The sequence below is a fragment of the Oncorhynchus mykiss genome, chromosome 16 (assembly GCF_057628025.1).
Source record: "Oncorhynchus mykiss isolate SJ-2025 chromosome 16, ASM5762802v1, whole genome shotgun sequence".
Lineage (NCBI taxonomy): Eukaryota > Metazoa > Chordata > Actinopteri > Salmoniformes > Salmonidae > Oncorhynchus > Oncorhynchus mykiss.
Genome location: NC_143037.1, coordinates 25183141 through 25204149, shown reverse-complemented (window position 1 = coordinate 25204149; position 21009 = coordinate 25183141). Strand labels below are relative to the sequence as shown.

The 21009-nt window shown below is 42.6% G+C and overlaps 1 protein-coding gene across 1 annotated transcript; it reads left to right on the top strand.

Moving 5' to 3' along the window:
* Nucleotides 1-3256: 3256 nt before the first annotated feature.
* tectb (tectorin beta) lies at nucleotides 3257-20507 on the top strand. Its single transcript, XM_090202389.1, has 9 exons — nucleotides 3257-4271; nucleotides 4425-4576; nucleotides 4685-4757; nucleotides 5049-5152; nucleotides 13598-13681; nucleotides 13856-14018; nucleotides 17813-17891; nucleotides 18206-18238; nucleotides 18540-20507. The coding sequence occupies exons 1-9, from the start codon at nucleotides 3786-3788 to the stop codon at nucleotides 18611-18613; spliced, it is 1248 nt and encodes a 415-aa protein (XP_090058515.1). The 5' UTR covers nucleotides 3257-3785; the 3' UTR covers nucleotides 18614-20507.
* Nucleotides 20508-21009: the final 502 nt, after the last annotated feature.

Sequence of the window (21009 nt, the reverse complement as noted above, 5' to 3'; positions counted from 1 at the left end):
CTTATAGCTTTTCTGATAGCTACTTTAATGAGGACAATTACTCTGACTGTGATATATGGTTGTCCCAACTAGTTATCTTAAGATGAATGAACTAACTGTAAGTCACTCTGGATAAGAGCATCTGCTAAATAACTCAAATGTAAAAATGTTAAATAAGTATACCTGAAAACTAGTATACCTGAACTTTGAAACATGCTCTCTTTGTTGGGCTAATGGCTATGGCTAATGACTGCTACCTTAGCACATGGCACGTGGTAATTTCCTACAATTCACACCTCCCGTGTAGAGGGCATTAACAAGCATAACACTCTGAGCTGGAGTTTGTAGAGCAGTGTTGCTGCTTGAGCCAGGCAGTGGAGAGCTACGACAGCGCTTTGCAGGGTGCGGCCATTTCAGCGACGCGAGCAGTGACACTGAGACAGCTGGGACACTTTTTTCGTCTATGAACCCAGCATGAACTGGCAGAAGTTCACCCATTGGTTGATGCAATCCAATGCCTGAGCAGTGGAGCACGGCCCTAATGTTCCAAGCGGATCCTTAGTGCAGAGCTAACATAGCAGCTTGTTTGGTGAGAGCACATTACAGTTTGTGCTTAGTAGAAGAATGAAACAAAATGTCCACATGCCTGCAAGACACACACTTCCTGTGTCCCTTTTTTGTTTTCTGTGTGTTTTGTACAGTATGTTTGTGATTTTAACTAGCGCGGTTTTTAAAGTAAAAGCCGAATGGCGATAGAGTAATTGACAAACGTGAAAGCAAAGCAAAGGCTGCAGAACGAACAAACCACGGGTGTTCTGAACTTGACTGGAATGTTTCAGGAAGACAACCATGTCCTAAAATTAAATGTTTGAAAATTGCCTCTTCACAATGTGTGTTCCCCATACAGACCTGAATTACCTTTGACTCTGGAATGGACCCATTTATCTTAGACCATGCAAATAATGTTCATTTTAGGTGAACATAGATTTAATGGAACATACTGTACACACTGTATACATGAGAATGTCAAAGTACAGACCTTTCAGCATTCCTGTCAAGTCACCGACTCGAACAGACTGATAGTGATCGCTACCTTTCATTGAACCAAACACGAGAAAAGCAGGGACCGCCACACGATAATGACATCGTCATTATTTGAGGAATCTTTAAAAGGTATCGGGAACAGAACACCATCTAAGCGGCACAACACTGCAAACAGGCATGTATGGATGTCCCTGAACTGTGATGGAGGCTCTGATAAGACAAGACACACTACCAATGAGTGTTCCAAAGTGGAGATGAGATGGGAGACTTTGTTTCACAGACATTTCACATCATTCAGAGATATAGGGTTTCACAGAGCCCAGTGGGATACAATGAGATAGAGGCAGCTTTTGTCCCTGGTCTGGTGTCCCTTTCTTGTATGTATGAGGACAGAGGGACTGGGGGAAAGTGTCCTAATTGACCCCTCTCTCCATTCATATTTAGTCAGCTATTATGATGGCCCATACCATGCAGCCCATACCATGCAGCCCATACCATGCAGTCCATACCATGCAGCCCATACCATGCAGCCCATACCATGCAGCCCATATCATGCTCCTTACAGGGTTTGACTTTCCAATTCAATTCTTGACGTTGAATACATTTTTTATTACCACAATCTTCAAGTTATGACATTTTTATTGACATTAGACTGTTAGAATTGGAATTGCATTGGATTTGTAAAAACATTTAATATTTGAAATTGAATGATATTGGAATTCAATATTTATGCATTTCCCAGTTAATGGAATTAATGCATTTTGTATAAAACATGATTTGTTTGAAATAATTTCAACTTGAATTTCTATATTTCCAGCTAGGCTGTCTGAACAGTGACACGATCAGCCTGAAAGGTGGAGGTAATTGAATTTGAATTTGTGAAATTGTTGAGGATAATATTGAATTGGGAATTGAATTATTGGAATTGACCTAACATGACTGACCTGCAATTTGAATTGAATTGAATGGAATTTAGAGTGAGAGGGAATTTAATTCAAATGGAATTCGTAGAATTATCCCAACCCTGGTCATAACACTAAGTTTGTCAAATGTTGTAATACTTCAAAAGCAGTCTAATGACTAATTGGTAAAGGTCCTGTATGGCTCAGTTGATAGAGCACAGTGCTTACAACACCAGCATGGTGGGTTCAATTCCTGGGTCACTCATTTGTAAAAAAAAAATGTATGCTTTGGATAAAAGGGTCTGCTAAAATGGCATATGTTATATATAATGTGGGATCAAGACATAGCTAGATCCACACAACCGATGGCTTGCATTGTGGACTTGAAATGAGATGACTACGTGATAGATTAATGTCCCTTTTACCCATGGTAATGAAACGCTACATCAATTAAAAATCCTATTCTGAACAACTATCGTCTGGTCTGACAGAATAGGCCATTTCCACCAATCAAGTGTAAAATGATAGGAGCAGATCGAGACACTCCTGTCATTCATATACCAGTTTGGGAAACATTACAGTGCTATTGAAGAGGCATAGCTGGCTGCATAGCGTTAGCATTAGCATCAGAATAGAGCATTGGGGAATTCTTGGAGGGGGATTGATGGAAGATACAAATCAGAGGAAGGGTCAGGGGACAGGTAGAGTTACAGCTCTTTAGCCATGCTAACAATGAGAAGCCCCCAGATTCCATCATGTTATGTAAGGTTGGCATCCCACACTTCCAGTCGCGAAAAACATGCTAGGTGATCTACAAAGAGCTAGGAAGACTGTGTGTGTGTGTGTGTGTGTGTGTGTGTGTGTGTGTGTGTGTGTGTGCGTGCGTGCGTGCGTGCGCGCGCGAGCGAGTGAGGGAACCTCTCCCTTTCAGAGCATCTAACTTGCATAGAATCTTTAAGCTGAGAGCATGCTTAGAATCAACACAATACTGATTCAAATATGTCTCGGGACGCAACATAGTCATGCTCAACCCTTGATTATCGAATACAACTTAGAAGTATCAGAGTAGAGTAAGACATGAAAGGAATGTTAAAGACGCAATGTTGAGTGTGCTGCAGTGATCCCCTGAGAAGTTAGTCATTTGAAAGTCAATGTCGTTTACTTCACAGAGAGCTTTTGTGAGTAGCTCCACAATAGGGCTACCAATTTGGCGCTGCCAAGTAGGGGACTTGAGATAGAGGAGAGGTGAGCGGTGGGGGGTGTGTGGGGGGGGTTCCTCTTACCGGTAAAAGTATAAAATCCATCCTCTTGGCTGTCTAGCTGTCAGTGGTGGCTATAGTTCCCAGTCAGTCTATACAGACCACGAAGACCCTCTGACGGAAACCTAGCCAGACTAGAACTAGCCGCCTACCCTTCATGAATCTTCTATGGTAAGGTTAAAGAGATGGTTCACTTAGGTTTAACCTTATTTAGGCCTTACCTAACGTGTTGTCATTTCATTCCATTTTTAAGTCTCTTAAATAGTTTTTTTTTTTTTTTTTAAACATTCGACATCTCCCTGAGAGCATTTTTAGACCATGTAGAAATCCTGACGGGAACGGACGTTATCAGCTCATGCCAATTAATACTAGAACTATGTACTGGTCATGTCTGTCTGTGACTGTGCAGTGTTTGTGAAGGAGTGGCTGGTTATTAAACCATGATTAAACAAAACTATGGCTTGGGATCTGACTCCCCTGGCTGCTATTGTGATCCTCCCCCTTCCGCTCAGAGACCAACGATGCTTCATCTGCAGTCCCTCTTCTTATTTTTCTTTCCTTTCTGTTTGAACACTGAAATTCAGCTTTTAGCTGTGCATGCATGTGTACAAGCTCAAATAAACCTCATTATATATGGGGAGATCATACGATTTACATTTTTAATTATCATATCAATGTGTTACAATTTATCTCTGATATTTATTTTCAGCCTTTGACAATGGCTGCTGTAAGCGCTCTACTACTTCTACTGCCGGTAGTGTGGACTTGTGCCCCCCAGAAAGCAGGTGAGTATATTTCCCTTAAAGAGAGTGGAATCGCTATCCCTATGACACTATGGGACAGGTTCTATCAGCATCCTCTGAGATCGTCTTTTCTTTGTGCTTGTTGTTTATCAGACTATGTGATGGTGTCGTGTTTCCCCAATGCCATCATTGCTAACGTCCCGGAGTGTCCCTACGGCTGGGAGATCGGCCAGCTGTCCCTAGGGGGGCTGTGTTACAGCGGTGTCAACAGCCCAGGGTACTTTCGCTTCACCATCCCTGACCTGACGCCCAAAAACAACTCGTACTGTGGCACTCACGCCGAGGTGAGAAAGTACTTTTAATGGAGGGGGTAAGCTTGCCTGAGACATGAAGAGTTGCAGGTCTGAGCAAGGTATTCCAGCTAAATGCAAAAGCGATAGGCCTAAAGAATCAACAACCCATCCTCATTCTTTGGCGTGTCTGCTATTTTTTCCCAGTATATTGGTGGTAAAGACCCCAAGTATGTCTTCTACAACTCTATTGTGTCCAATGACACTTCACTAACAGTCAGAAACCAGCCGGTCAACTACACATTCAGCTGCACGTACCGGGCCGCCTACTTGGTCAACAACGCCGTCTTCAGCCAAAGGTAAGCACCGATCCTGGCATTTAGGTCACCGCCGGTACCTTCTGGAAAGCGTTTGCATTCTAACCCAATGACTTTCAGCGTTTTTACTAAACCCTTTGCTTCTTCCAGAGTGGCTACAGTTTTTGTCAACAACGGGAGTTTAGGCACTTTTAGTTCACAGTTGTCTATGAACGTGTTCACGGTGAGTACCTCAGGTTTAGGTTCTCATCAACTTCCCGGACACAGATTAAGCCTAGTCTTGGACATTAAATGGAGATTATCCATAAAGCATGCTTTTTAGTCCAGGAATAGGCTTAGTCTGGCCCCGCGAAACAGGTTCTTAGCTGCTGAGTGTAAAACGTAATGCTAACATTAGTTTTGTAATATTACGGAGATAATAATTTGTCCATTACTTGTAAGGATCACTCAAGTCGTAAAAGTCAACTTAATGTGAATATAAATATAACTGACTGACCTGTGTTCATGTCTTTAGAATTCCAAGTTCCTGTATGCCAAAGACGCCCCCTATGTGATTGACACATCAGAGATTGGCTCTGAAGTGTTCATTGGGATGGAAGCCAAAGGACTCAGCAACAGGTACTCAAAATATACAGTATATACAGTTGAAGTCGGAAGTTTACATAAACTTAGGTTGGAGTCATTAAAACTCGCTTTTCAACCACTCCACAAATTTCTTGTTAACAAACTATAGTTTTGGCAAGTCGGTTAGGACATCTACTTTGTGCATGACACAGGTAATTAAAAAAAAAATGTTTAAAGACAGATTATTTCACTTAGAATTCACTGTATCACAATTCCAGTGGGTCAGAAGTTTACATACACTAAGTTGACTGTGCCTTTAAACAGCTTGGAATATTCCAGAAAATGATGTCATGGCTTTAGAAGCTTCTGATATGCTAATTGACACAATTTGAGTCATTTGGAGGTGTACCTTTGGATGTATTTCAAGGCCTACCTTGAAACTCAGTGCCTCTTTGCTTGACATTATGGGAAATCAGAAGAAATCAGCCAAGACCTCAGAAAAAAAATGGTTTACCTCCACAAGTCTGGTTCATCCTTGTGAGAAATTTCCAAATGCCTGAATGTACCACGTTCATCTGTATAAACAATAGCACTCAAGTATTAACACCATGAGACCACGCAGCCGTCATACCGCTCAGGAAGGAGACACGTTCTGTCTCCTAGAGATGAACAAAGTTTGGTGCGAAAACACCAAAGGACCTTGTGAAGATGCTGGAGGAAACAGGTACAGAAGTATCTATATTCCCAGTAAAACGAGTCCTATATCGACATAACCTGAAAATAAAGTGATCCTAACTAATTTTTACTTGGATTAAATGTCAGGAATTGTGGAAAAACTGACTTTAAATGTATTTTGCTGAGTTGTATATAAACTTCCGACTGTATATATATTTAGCAAATGTTTATTTATACTGAACAAAAATATGAAAGCATTATGCAACAATTTACAGTTCATATAAGGAAATGAGTCAATTTAAATAAATTAATTAGGCCCTAATCTATGGATTTCAAATGACTGGGCAGCCATGGGGGGCCTGGGAAGGAATAGGCCCACCCAATGCGGGAGCCAGGCCCAGCCAATCAGATTGAGTTTTTCTGCACAGAAGGGCTTTATTACAGAGAGAAATACTCCTCAGTTCCATTACCTGTCTGGGATGGCTGGTCTCAGATGATCCCACAGGTGAAGAAGCCAGATACAGAGGTCCTGAGCTGGAGTGGTTACATGTGGTGCGCAGTTGTGAGGCCGGTTGGAGGTACTGCCAAATTCTCTACAACAATGTTGGAGGCGACTTATGGTATAGAAATTAACATGAAATTCTCTGGCAACAGCTCTAGTGCACAAAACAGTACATTTTAGAGTGGCCTTTTATTGTCCCCAGCACAAGGTGCACCTCTGTAATGATCATGCTGTTTCATCAGCTTCTTGATATGCCACACCTGTCAGGTGGATGGATTATCTTGGAAAAAGAGAAATGCTCACTAACAAGGATGTAATCAAATGTGTGCACAAAATTGGAGAGAAATAAGCTTTTTTTGCATATGGAACAATTCTGGGATCTTTTATTTCAGCTCACGGGACCAACACTATGCATGTTGCGTTTATATATTTGTTCAGTATAGATATTCCTCGCCCTGCATAAAGCAAAAACACGTGACCAAATACGACAATATGTGAAAGTGGGGGGGGGGGGGGGGGAATACAGTTGAAGTCGGAGGTTTACATACACCTTAGCCAAATACATTTAAACTCAGTTTTTCACAATTCCTGACATTTAATCCTAGTACCAAATTCCCTGTTTTAGGTCAGTTAGGATCACCACTTTATTTTAAGAATGTGAAATGTCAGAATAATAGTAGAGAGAATGATTTATTTCAGATTATTATTTCCTTTATCACATTCCCAGTGGGTCAGACGTTTACATACACTCAATTAGTATTTGGTAGCATTGCCTTTAAATTGTTTAACTTGGGTCAAACGTATCGGGGAGCCTTCCACAAGCTTCCCATAATAAGTTGGGTGAATTTTGGCCCATTCCTCCTGACAGAACTGGTGTAACTGAGTCAGGTTTGTAGGCCTCCTTGCTCGCACACGCTTTTTCAGTTCTGCCAACAAATTTTCTATTGGATTGAGGTCAGGGCTTTGTGATGGCCACTCCAATACCTTGACTTTGTTGTCCTTAAGCCATTTTGCCACAACTTTGGAAGTATGCTTGGGGTCATTGTCCATTTGGAAGACCCATTTGCAACCAAGCTTTAACTTCCTGACTGATGTCTTGAGATGTTGCCATCTATTTTGTGAAGTGCACCAGTCCCTCCTGCAGCAAAGCACCCCCACAACATAATACTGCCACCCCCGTGCTTCACGGTTGGGATGGTGTTCTTCGGCTTGCAAGCCTCCCCTTATTTCCTCCAAACATAACGATGGTCATAATGGCCAAACAGTTCTATTTTTGTTTCATCAGACCAGAGGACATTTTTTCAAAAAGTATGGAGCAGTGGCTTCTTCCTTGCATTGCGGCCTTTCAGGTTATGTCGATATAGGACTAATTTTACTGTGGATATAGTTACTTTTGTACCTGTTTCCACCAGCATCTTCACAAGGTCCTTTGCTGTTGTTCTGGGATTGATTTGCACTTTTCCCACCGAAGTACTTTCATCTCTAGGTGACAGAGCTCGTCTCCTTCCTGAGCGGTATGACAGATGTGTGGTCCCATGGTGTTAATACTTGAGTGCTATTGTTTGTACAGATGAACGTGGTACCTTCAGGCATTTGGAAATTGCTCCCAAGGATGAATCAGACTTGTGGAGTTCTACAAAAAAAAAATCTGAGGTATTGACTGATTTCTTTTGATTTTCCCATGATGTCAAGCAAGGAGGCACTGAGTTTCAAGGTAGGCCTTGAAATACATCCACAGGTACACCTCCAATTGACTCAAATTATGTAAATTAGCATATCAGAAACTTCTAAAGCAATGACGTCATTTTCTGGAATTTTCCAAGCCGTTTAAAGGCACCGTCAACTTAGTGTATGTAAACTTCTGACCCACTGGAATTGTGATACAGTGAATTATGAGTTAAATAATCTGTCTGTAAACAATTTTTGGAAAAATGACTCGTGTCATGCATAAAGTAGATGTCCTAACTGACCTGCCAAAACTATAGTTTGTTAACAAGACATTTGTGGAGTGGTTATAAAACAAGTTTTAATGACTCCAACGTAAGTGTATGTAAACGTCTGACTTCAACTGTAGATGTTGGAGACAAACAGTGCCTTTAGAAAGTTTTCACACCCCTTAACTGATTCCACATTTTGTTGTGTTACAGCCAGAATGCAAAATTTATTAAATTTATAAATTTTCTCTCACCCATTTACACACACTTACACACAATTCCCCATAATGACAACATTAAAATATGTTTTTAGAAATGTTGGAAAATTTATTGAAAATTAAATACAGAAATATAGTATCTGATTTACATAGGGATTCACACCACTGAGTCAATACATGCTATAATCATCTTTGGCAGTGATTACAGCTGTGAGTCTTTATGGGTAAGTCTCTAAGAGCTTTGCACACCTGGACTGTACAATAATTGCAAATTATTATTTAAAAAATTCTCCAAGCTTTGTCAAATTGCTTGTTTTGAAAATTGTTAGACAGACATTTTCAAGTCCTGCCATAGATTTTCAAGTCGATTTAAGTCAAAACTGTAACCAGGCCACTCAGGAACATTCAATGTTGTCTTGGTAAGCAACTCCAGTATACTGTATATTTGGCCTTGTGATTTAGGTTATTGTCCTGCTGAAAGGTGAATTCTTCTTCCAGTGTCTGGTGGAAAGCAGACTGAATCAGGTTTTCCTCTATGATTTTGCCTGTGCTTAGATCCATTCTGTTTCTTTTTTATCCTGAAAAACTCCCCAGTTTGTATCAATTACAAGCATACCCATAACATGATGCAGCCACCACTATGCTTGAAAATATGGAGTGAGGTAATGTGTTGTATTGTGTCACACCCTGATCTGTTTCACCTGTCCTTGTGCTTGTCTCCACCTATCTTCCCCGTTATCCCCTGGGTATTTATACCTGTGTTTTCTGTCTGTCTGTGCCAGTTCGTCTTGTTTTGTCAAGTCAACCTTCGTGTTACTCCGTGCTCCTGCTTTTTTCCTTTTCTCTGTTTTTTTCTAGTACTCCCGGTTTTGACCCTAGCCCACCTTGACTCTGAAACTGCCTGCCTGACCATACTGCCTGCCCTGACCTAGAGCCTGCCTGTCACTATTTACCTCCTGGACTCGGACCTTGTTATGATATTTTGCCTGTCCATGAACATTATATTGCCTGCCCCTTGGATACTAATAAATATCAGAGACTCGAACCATCTGCCTCCCATGTCTGCATCTGTGTCTCGCCCTGTGCCCTTATAGTACGAACTGGCCATGACAGACCCAGCAGACTTGGACCAGCTCCGCCACGCTGTCTCCCTGCAGGTAGCCACCATTGCGAGGCATGAGGAGCTACTGCTGGAGCTTTTGGAAGGTTTTCGTTCCCTGACAGAACCCCACGACCAAGGGTTCAAGGCTATTACGGAGCAAATCAGTGAGTTAGCTCATAGGCAGCCTGCCGCCTCTGAGACCTCCCAACCACCCAGTAACTTGCCTACAATCAGTGCTGGTCTTGGACACACTTGTTCATCCGCTGCTGCTCGTACATATCCGAAGGAATCCGGAAGTCCACAAAGGCTGTATTTCCGAGAAGACCTGAAGCCACCTGAATTCCCTCGAGAATCATCGGCAACGGGTGAGTCAGATACACTGGAACCTATGCAACTGGGCAGAGCTTGATTATCGCCTAGGGAACCTTCACATAGGCTAAGTTCCAACAGTTGTCTGTACCGTGTTCTCCTCATTGAGTCCCCCCATGTTCCTGCTGTGTTGGAATTTTCTTGGCTCCAAAAACACAACCCTGTTATTGACTGGACCACAAGTTCAATCCTGGGTTGGAGCCGTTCTGCGATTGCCTCAAAGCAGCGCAGCCTTCCCCGAGACGGCCTCCTCAGGGCTTAAGTCAAGCCACGGATTTCTCTTCTGTCCCCGCAGAGCACCATGACCTCCTGGAGGTCTTCGGAAAGGTACAAACTACTGCATCGTCCCTATGATTCTGCCATTGACCTTCTCCCAGGAACCACACCGCCTCGTGGTCGGCTATATTCCCTATCAGGCCTGGAAACCCAGGCCATGGAGGAGTATATTGAGGACTCTCTGGCTGCTGGAGGCATCCGTCCTTCTGCATCCCCTGCCGGCGCAGGGTTTTTCTTTGTGGAAAAGAAGGACAACTACCGGGGCCTTAATGACATAATGATCAATAATCGTTACCCCCTACCACTCCTCTCCTCGGTCATCGCAGAAGGAAATGTCCAGATGGACCCGGAAAAGGTGAAAGCAGTAGTGGAATGGCCCCAACCTACGTCCAGGGTGCAGCTACAACGTTTCCTGGGGTTTGCCAATTCCTACCAGAGATTCATTCGAGGCTACAGCACCCTTGTGGCCCCCTATCGGGCACTCACCTCTTCAAAGGTAATGTTCACATGGTCCCCAGCGGTTGACAGAGCCTTTGTGGACCTGAAGCATCGGTTCACTACAGCCCCATCCTCGTCCATCCGGGCCTGTCCTGTCAGTTTGTGGTTGAGGTCGATGCTTCTGATGTTGGAGTGGGGGCTATCCTATCCCAGAGATCCGTCCAGGACCATCCCTGTGCCTTCATGTCCCATCGTCTCAACTCTGCAGAAAGAAACTACGACGTGGGTAACCGAGAACTCCTGCCGGTCAAGATGGCACTGGAGGAGTGGAGACACTGGCTGGAGGGAGCAGAACATCCGTTTTTGGTTTGGACCAACCACAAGAGTTTCTAATATCTCCGCACAGCCAAGTGCCTTAACTCCAGGCAGGCCCGGTGGGCTCTGTTATTCACCAGGTTCAACTTCACCATTTCCTATCGTCCAGGGTCCAAGAATATTAAACCTGACACCCTCTCTCACCGGTACAGTCCCGCTGCCACATCCTCTGGCTCAGAGACCATCCTCCCTACCTCATGTGCTTGCAGCTGCTGTGTGCTGGGGCATTGAGACCCTGGACTGCAAGGCACAACATTCCCAGCCTGCCCCTGGAGGGGGCCCGGCTAACCGGTTGTTCATCCCCAGTTCAGTCCTGGAATGGGCTCATTCCTCCAGGCTTACCTGTCATCTGGGTTCCCGTCGAACCCTGGCCTCTCTCCGACAACATCTCTGGTGGCTCACAATGGTTCCTGACGCTTTTGCCTTCGTCGTTGCGTGCACCGTTTGTGCTCAGAATAAGACCCATCTGATGGTAGTGGATCTGTTTTCCAATGCCGCCCATTTCATCCCTCTCCCCGAACCACTCTCTGCCAAAGAGACGGCCCAGCTCATGGTGCAGCACGTCATCAGGTTCCACGGACTCCCAGTAGACATGGTCTCCAACCGGGGTCCTCATTTCTCATCTCAGTTATGGAACCCTGCACCCTTATTGGGTTGTCGGCCAGCCTGTCCTCCGGATTCCATTCCCAATCCAATGGCCAGTCGGAGCGAGCAAACCAAGACCTGGAAACAACATCAAGATGCCTCATCTCAACCAACCCCACTACCTGGAGCCGACAAATGGTCTGGGTGGAGTATACCCGGAACACTCTTCCCTGTTCGACCACGGGACTTTCACCTTTTGAGTGCTCCATGGGGTATCAGCCTTCGCTCTTCCCAGAATAAGAGCAAGAAGTCAACATACCCTTGGCCCAGATGTTCATCCACCGCTGTCGGCGTACCTGGAGAAGAGCCTGGGTGGCGCTTCTCAAGACCAACTCCAGGTATCGTCGACAAGCGGTCCGCTGCCGGACTCCAGCCCCTCGCTATCGCATTGGGCAGAGGGTATGGCTATCCACACGGGACCTGCCCCTTCGGGTGGAATCCCGCAAACTTTCCCCCTGTTTCATCGGCCCTTTCCCCATCTCTAGAGTCCATCGTTCCACTGCTGTCACACCCTGATCTGTTTCACCTATCCTTGTGCTTCTCTCTACCCCCTCCAGGTGTCACCCATCTTCCCCATTGTCCCCTGGGTTTTTATACTTGTGTATTCTGTCTGTGCCAGTTGGTCTTGTTTTGTCAAGTCAACCAGTGTGTTACTCCGTGCTCCTGCTTTTTCCTTTTCTCTGTTTTTTGCTAGTCCTCCTGGTATTGACCCAAGCCTGCCTTGACTCTGAACCCACCTGCCTGACCATAATGCCTGCCCTAGCGCCTTCCTGTCACTATGTACCTCCTGGACTCTGACCTTGTTATGATATTTTGCCTGTCCACGACCATTACCCTTGGATACTAATAAATATCAGAGACTCAAACCATCTGCCTCCTGTGTCTGCATCTGGGTCTCGCCCTGTGCCCTTATAGTATTGTATTTTTCCACAAACAACACTTTGTATTCAGGACAAAAAAGTAAATTTCTTGGACACATGTTTTGCAGTATTACTTTAGTGGCTTGTTGCAAACAGGATGCTTGTTAATGAATATTTTTATTCTGTACAGAATTCCTCCTTTATACTCCGTCAATTATGTTAGTATTGTGGAGTAACTACAATGTAGTTGTTTTATCCTATCACACTCAGTAAACTCTGTAACTGTATTAAAGTCACCACTGGTGTCAAGGATTCCCCCGCTACTGCTGCTCATTCCGTGAACCAGCTCCGGAGGTCTACCTCACGGGCCTCTAGGCATCGCTGAACTTGTTTCATTATGCACACCTGCTTCCCATTCCCCCTGATTAGTAGTTGTATATGTGCCCTCTGTTCACCATTGTTTTGTCGGTTATTGTAACCACGCCCGTTGGTCCTGTGCTGTTGTAGCGGCTTCCAAGCTGCATGTGTTGTGTACTCGTTATTCCAGGTCTCGTCCTGTGTATTTGTCCCGTGTATTTGCGGTTTAACCTCGCTCTTTTGTTTGGGTTACATACGTGTTTTGTATACGTGTTTGTTTTGGGCTTTGTCCCCGTGGCTTTCATGGCATGTTGTATTTTTGGGTGGAGTATTAAAACCCCCTATTAGGTATTCCTGCGCCTGCCTCCATTCCTTTATACAACGTGACAATTGGCCTCATGGTGATATCTCTGAGCGGTTTCCTTCATCTTCGCTTTTCACATTTTAATTGATTTGTAAAAAGTTCTAAACATAATTCCACGTTGACATTATGGGGTATTGTGTGTAGGCCAATGATGTAATCCATTTTAAATTCAGTCTGTAACACAACAAAATGTGGAAAAAGTCAAGGAGTGTGAATAACGTCTGAAAGCACTGTATTTGTATCATGCAACATCCATTCACCCTTAAAGAGATCACTTCTCTGGATAGAAATAAGGGGATGATAATTCAAAACACAAAACTAGGGGAGGTGCCCCCGGATCCCCCTTTCTTGAATATAATTGTCCAACATTCTTTGCTCCCCCAGATTCAAAGTGGTGATAAGCAACTGCTGGGCGACACCCACTCCTTACTCAATAGACAAGAAGAGGTGGAATCTCATCATCAACAGGTATTTCAGTGGTAACCAACCTAATTCGCACTGCTTGCCGATCAAAACCCAACTTTGTGGAATAAACAAATTCATACTGAATTGCATTGAACTTTCGTACAGTTGATACAGTTGTTCCTATATTTTCCAAACATTTGATCAAACATTCAATCAATTGAGGTCTCTCATTCACAGCTGCTCGTATGACAAAACTGTGACCATTTTCGAGAACGCCAAAGACAGCCGCTCCATGTTCAAGTTCAACTCATTCCGCTTCCAGCGCCAGGAGAAGGTGTCCACTGTTTGGCTTCACTGCGAGGTTGGGGTTTGTGACGGAGAAAAACTATCATGTCAGCCAGTAAGTATGACATTTTACCATCCTACATATGTGACATGGGACATTTGTGATAAATAAGCGTAGTCGCCAGGAAGTCGATACTGGGTAAGGGTCTTTCTATAAACTAGGGTACCAGTAAGCATTTCTTGTTGTGGACAACTGTTTAGAGCTGTTACAAAGTCAATAATAATTAGCTAAACAAATTCATTTGAATGCATTAAGATGTAAAGGGGGAACATGGATACATTAAATTTAATTCATGAGTTGAATCAAAACCTTTCTCCTGCTTGGCGTCTTCACAGATTTGGCAAATATCATTTGACAAAACATGAACTTTCTTTCCTTGCATTTATGATACTGTTTGTTGTTATATCATATACTAATCATTTAAGAATTAAATTACACATTGAACTTGATAATGTAAAATTCCTGGATATTGCTGTTGGACTCAGTTTTCATGGGCACACATATTCCAAATAATTACGCAATTTCAAAATGTAATGCTTTTAACAGAACGAGTACCTTTAACATGACTAATAAAAAAAAAAAATCTATACTGTCATTAAGGGGGTTCTTCAATAATCACACATAGTAGTTGTCTAGCTGTTTAGTTGTGTGGGGACATTATTGCACAATACCAGTTGATTCAGGAAAGGATTTTATGAATGACAGTCAAGTGATAAAGAGCTTGTGTGATACTGCACATGTTTTGAACAACAGCCGAAGTGAGAGAATTAATGTGGATCTCGAGGATTGACAGAACATTTGTGTCTATGTTAGGCGGTCTATATCATAGGCAAAATTAGGTCAAGATTCCTGAGGTAAGATGTCTTATTTTTCAATTTTCTGCATATAAAAGTTACACACGGCTCTTTGAGGGAACGCAACACCCTGCTACACTCAACTCCCCGTGGAGTGAAAGCGGTAGGTGACTGCAGATGCCGGTAAGGATGACGAGGCAGAATATATTACCGTTTACAGGGAATTTATTTCCTTCACACGGTCATTTGGGGAAAATGGGCTGGACGGAAGCAAAAAAAAAGTTAGTTAAAGAGCCCCCTCTCCTACCTTACTTACCCACCCACAACTTACCTAACTAGCACCAACGGGTGCACTAACCAAAAACAGGGGATGGTCCACCCAGGTCTTACCTAGTGTGCATAGACATAGTACATACTACGAGTATGTGTGCCCGCAGGCCTCTTGTCTAAGCACTCCCAATGTGCCTTGCCCTTCCCCTCCAGGAACAAATGAAACAGAATAATACAAACTTAAAGTTAAAGTGAACAATTTCACAAATCAAAAACACAGTCCTACTGCATACACAAACATCAGCAGGACCGGTTACAAAATACTTCACAAAAATTCAGAAAGCCCAACAACAAAACACAGGACATACCAAGAAGCTCTCTCCTCCTAATAACGGAACACTGGCTTTTAAAGCTGCATAAGGAGTCGGTAGTTGAAAACAGCTGTATATTCTGACAAGAGGGCATGGCAGAGCTCCAATCATCAATGGGGCGGACCAATCAGCTGCTTAGGACTTCAGGAAGTCATTTCCTGAAATACACACATAATAGTGACATAGGTGTGTCCAGCTTACACCGGTGCAAATCTGTATAGCAATGGAATGAAACATCCAAACAATGCCACAAGTGTTGTACTGTTGATCCACCACACACCCAAAGGGTTGTGGGGTCCTGTCCAGAAACAACCCTGAGCCCCTACCCCTAAACACTGAGAGGATCGGACAGGTGTAAGCAATACCGCAAAAATTCCGCCAAGCCTATCAGAGTTAGATGGAGAGCTGACCATGTCACCACCCATCAAGCCCTCTCAGATCTCCACAAGTGTCGAGAATCTGTGCAGTATTAATAATAATGTATTACATTTGTAAAGCGCCTTTCATGATACTGTACATGAATAAACTAAAAGTGCATTAAAACAAATAGTCTGAGCCCTGAGATTGTCAGGAAGGGAGTTCCAAAGCCATGGTGCATGGGGAGAAAAGACCACCCATAGTTTGGAGATGGGTCCTAGGTGCATGAAGCCGTTTGGCGTGGCTTCACCCTCAACTATTGTGTTATTGACTGTACACTTGTTTATTCCATGTGTAACTCTGTGTTGTTTGTGTCGCACTGCTTTGCTTTATCTTGGCCAGTTCGCAGATGTAAATGAGAACTTGTTCTCAACTAGCTTACCTGGTCAAATAAAGGTGAACTAAAAAATATATATATTTAAAAAAGGGTGCATGGAGGTTCATAGGAGGAGAGTAGATCTGACTGGGACGCAGGTCCAATGCTATTTAGACAATTATTTGAGGGACAGGTTTCCAATGGAGGTCAACAAGGATAGGGGTGATGTTGGCAGACTTTTTTGTTTGACAGAATCCTTGCAGCACTGTTTTTTTAATGAGCTATAATGTATTAATTGAGTTTGCAGGTAGTTTCCCCCCAAGTACTGCATTCCCATAATCAATTCTGGAGAAGACGAATGCATGGATAAACTTTTCTGCATCAGAAGCGCTGAGAGAGGGTCTTAGGCGGGAGATGTACTTCAGGTGAAGATTGTTTTACAGAAGTGACTAACGTGGGCATTGAAGGAGAGTGCAGGGTCGAATTTAACGCCAAGGTTGGTGATGACTGAGGAGAGGGGAATGATGTGGCCATTGATAGCAGGGCAGATGAGTTGGTGATCTGCTGGGTGTGCCTACAATCATTGCCTCTGTCTTGCTGCTGATGAATTGGAGTTGTTCTGCAGCCAAGACTTAACCTCTTCCAGACAGTTGTACAAAGCAGATGTTGAGGGGCTAGGGGTAGCTCAGTCTCTCAGTCAGTCTAACACGGCCTAAAAATATGAACAGCTGTCAACTACTTGCATCCTTTGTCCTTGAGAATCTCAATTGCATGATTCATTGCATCCTCGCTCCTCATCTCCTTCTCAAAATCCATTGGATGAGAAGGTCAGAGGCCCCTCCCCTCAACTTCTTATCTAATGGGTTTTGAGAAGGAGGCGAGGAGAGAGTATGTGAGGAATCAAGGAAATGCAATTGAGATTCTTCCCTTGTTCCCTCCATTCCTCACCTCCCTCTCAAAGTACATTGTGAACTAAAGGTTCCTCCCCTCGGGCTCCAATGCACTTTCAAGGAGAGGCAAGGAGTATTGGAAAAAGACAGAGGAAGCAAGAATTTGATGGTTAGTTTTCAGATACAGACTCACTCACACTACACACACACAGACAGGCTTGTACAGCTAACCTTGTGGGGACACACAATTCAGTCCCATTCAAAATCCTATTTTCCCTAACCGCTAAACCTAACCCTAACCAGTACACTTACCCTAACCCAAAAGCCTAACATGAACCCTAAAACTAACCCAACCCTTAATGTAATTCTAACCCTAACACTAATTCTAACCTTAACCCCAAACCCCCGATAAATAGCCTTTGACCTCATGGGTACTAACAATGTCCCCAGTTATGGCATCATTGTGCTTATCTAGACTATTATTCCTGTAACTACACATGTGAAGCTGCAAGAAAATCATATTTAAATGAATATCCAACAATTTTGAAATGTTGACGCTGACGTTGGCCCCTTAATTTATAGAATGACCCATAAATGCAAACTCTGTCATTGCACCTAAAAACTGCTTAAGTGCAATGCTTTCTACTCACTGTCCTATTAAAATGCATACTTTTTACTTATCTGCATATTCCAGTTTAGTGCATTCACAACACACATTTATCAGGAGTTGGTTGTATACAGCTCTGATCAGCAAAGAGGTCATTAAACACTATCTTCTAATCTTTTTAAGGGCCCGTGCACTGCCAGAAGCCTCCCTTCTGAAGCAGAGCCAAGTGGCGGTATCCTCACCACAGAGTTCCACCTTAAAGGTATGTCTTTTTCATCTTGATGTAACATTTCCTGACCAATCACCTGTGGTTCCCTTTTGCCTATGTAACAACTAAGGGGTGGTATAGTCAAAACATGCAATATAATGTAACATAGCATTAGAGGCTCCTTTTTGTCTTTGTTTCACCTTTTTATTTTTTAATAATTGAAAATCAGTTAATAAATTAATACAATTTTTTCAATGTTTTTAACACCAGCAAGGTGCCAAGGTCTTGCTTGTGATGTATGGTGTAACGTTTGACTTCCATCATAATTTGCTGTCTGCCTTTCTATTATGTCTCACTGTTACCCACAGCTAATGAATCTTCCAATAATGAACACATCACAGGTAATTATCTAAGAGCTGATCACATGGCATAATTACAATACAAATCTATATGGCCTATTTTTAATCAGTTGACATGTAACCACTGAGTTAATGTTGTGTTTTTAATGCTGCTGCTGACTCCGAAATAGGAAGTATGCTGATACAGTACATTTATGCTTGAAAAATGGCTCCGTACCCTTTTTTATTATATCACCAATTAGTACTATTGTACTGTATTGTAAGTCCATTAATGATGTCCTCCAATTTGTGTTTCTCTTATCTATTTCCTGTTTATACCCTGTCTCTTTCCTGTTTCTCCCAGGCACGTCTCTATGTATCCTGTGTATAGTTCTGGTAAACACACTGTTGGGTTGTGTGAATCTACCCAAAATGTAGAATATATAAATGCATTAGAATCTGTATGTGTGGACAAACTACTACACTTTTGGAGAGGATGTGAAACTATATAGGCATGCTGGACACATATACTGACAAGAATATACACAACCGGTCTAAAGTTTGGAAACACCTACTCATTCAAGGGTTTTCTTTATTTGTACTATTTTCTACATTGTAGAATAATAGAAAAGACATCAAAACTATGTAATAACACATATGGAATCATGTAGTAACCAAACAAGTGTTAAACAAATCAAAATATATTTTATATATGAGATTCTCCAATAGCCACCCTTTGCCTTGATAACAGCTTTGCACGCTCTTGGCATTCTATCAACCAGCTTCACCTGGAATGCTTTCCCAACAGTCTTGAAGGCGTTCCCACATATGCAGAGCACTTGTTGGCTGCTTTTCCTTCAGTCTGCGGTCCGACTCATCCCAAACAATCTCAATTTGGTTGAGGTCGGGGGATTGTGGAGGCCAGGTCATCTGATGTAGCAATCCATCACTCTCCTTCTTGGTAAAATAGCCCTTACACAGCCTGGAGGTGTGATGGGTCATTGTCCTGTTGAAAAACAAATGATAGTCCCCCTAAGCCCAAACCAGATGGGATGGCGTATCACTGCAGAATGCTGTGGTAGCCATGCTGGTTAAGTGTGCCTTGAATTCTAAATAAATCAGTGTCACCAGCAAAGCACCCTTACACCATGATAACTCCCCCATTCCTTATGGTGGGAAATACACAGGCGGAGATCATTTGTTCACCCACACCGCGACTCACAAAGACACGGCGGTTGAACCAAAAATCGCCAATTTGGACTCCAGACCAAACAACAAATTTCCACTGGTCTAATGTAAATTTCTCGTATTTCTTGGCCCAGACAAGTCTCTTCTCATTGGTGTTCTTTAGTAGTGGTTTCTTTGCAGTAATTCGACTATGAAGGCCCGATTCACGATTTTGAGATGTGTCTGTGACTTGAACTGTGTGAAGCATTTATTTGGGCTTCAATTTCTGAGGCTGGTAACTCTAATTAACTTACCCTCTGCAGTAGAGGTAACTCTGAGTCTTACCTTAACTGTGCCAATCCTCATGAGAGCCAGTTTCATCATAGCGCTTGATGGTTTTTGCGACTGCACTTGAAGAAACTTTCAAAATTCTTGAAATGACTGACCTTCATAACTTAAAGTAATGATGGACTGTCACTTCTCTTTGCTTTTTTGAGCAGTTCTTGCCATAATGTGTATTTGGTCTTTTACCAAATAGGGCTGTATACTACTGTATACCCCCCTACCTTGTCACAACACAACTGATTGGCTCAAATGCATTAAGGAAAGAAATTACACAAATTAACTTTTAAGAATGCACACCTGTTAACTGAAATGCATTCCAGGTGACTACCTCATGAATCTGCTTGAGAGAATGCCAAGAGTGGTGTCTTTTTGAAGAATCTCAAATATGAAATAGATTTTTGATTTGTTTCACACTAATTTGGTTACTACTTGATTCCATATGTGTTATTCCATGGTGTTGATGCCTTCACTATCATTCTACAATGTTGAAAATAGTAAAAATAAAGAAATACCCTTGAATGAGTAGGTGTTCTAAAACTTTTGACCGGTAGTGTATTTAAGTGCTATCACACGTGGAAACAAAGAAACATACATGCACACATGCTCATCAGGTCTCAGGGAGTGTACGTACACATTCCATACTGTATTAAGCTTTACAAACTGTGCAGTACATTCACAGTGACATTACAGAACATCCACCCATGTTCTCATCGCTTCTAGTTATCAGTACATACTTTTACAATTCTAACAATATAAATGTTTAATGTAACCTGCAGTACAAGTATCCTGTTTCAAAATAATAAAAAGTACAATAATTGTTCCCCATTAGTCTATTTTATATATTAAATTAATTCTAACCTTGTTGACAAAAAGTACACATCTCCACATACATTCATTTACGTGTAACTACATTCCATTCAAACCTCGTATAACAAAGGCATGTGACAACAAAACATGTAAAATGCCCTTTCTGCAAATAAATTATTCTGCTAAGAAATGACCCGTTTTCATGTGAACAAATCCAGAAACCAGTAATGTGATGACTAATTCATCTTTGTATTAATGTACTAAACAAGATCATTACTAGAAAAATAGCTGCCATTAACAACCATGTTGGCAAAAAAAAGAAAGACTTTCAGTGTGGCCTGAGTTCGCCTGTAGGTCATCCTCTCCCTGCAGTCAGTGTGCGTGCCTTGGTCATGTGAAAGTGGTCAGAGTTCTCTGTCCTCTTCCCCTGGCTTTGCTCTCTTGGTCTTTGGATGTTGCTGGTTTGACCTAACAAAGAAATGACCAGGGCTCTGTTTAGAAGGATGTAATGTTAC

Bases quoted from the DNA above. Each gene is read 5' to 3' on its own strand.
- tectb (XM_090202389.1), top strand. From the start codon at position 3,786: ATGTGTACAAGCTCAAATAAACCTCATTATATATGGGGAGATCATACG. The intron at 4,577-4,684 runs GTAAGCACCGAT...TGCTTCTTCCAG, and splicing joins AACGCCGTCTTCAGCCAAAG to AGTGGCTACAGTTTTTGTCA. The intron at 5,153-13,597 runs GTACTCAAAATA...TTGCTCCCCCAG, and splicing joins GCCAAAGGACTCAGCAACAG to ATTCAAAGTGGTGATAAGCA.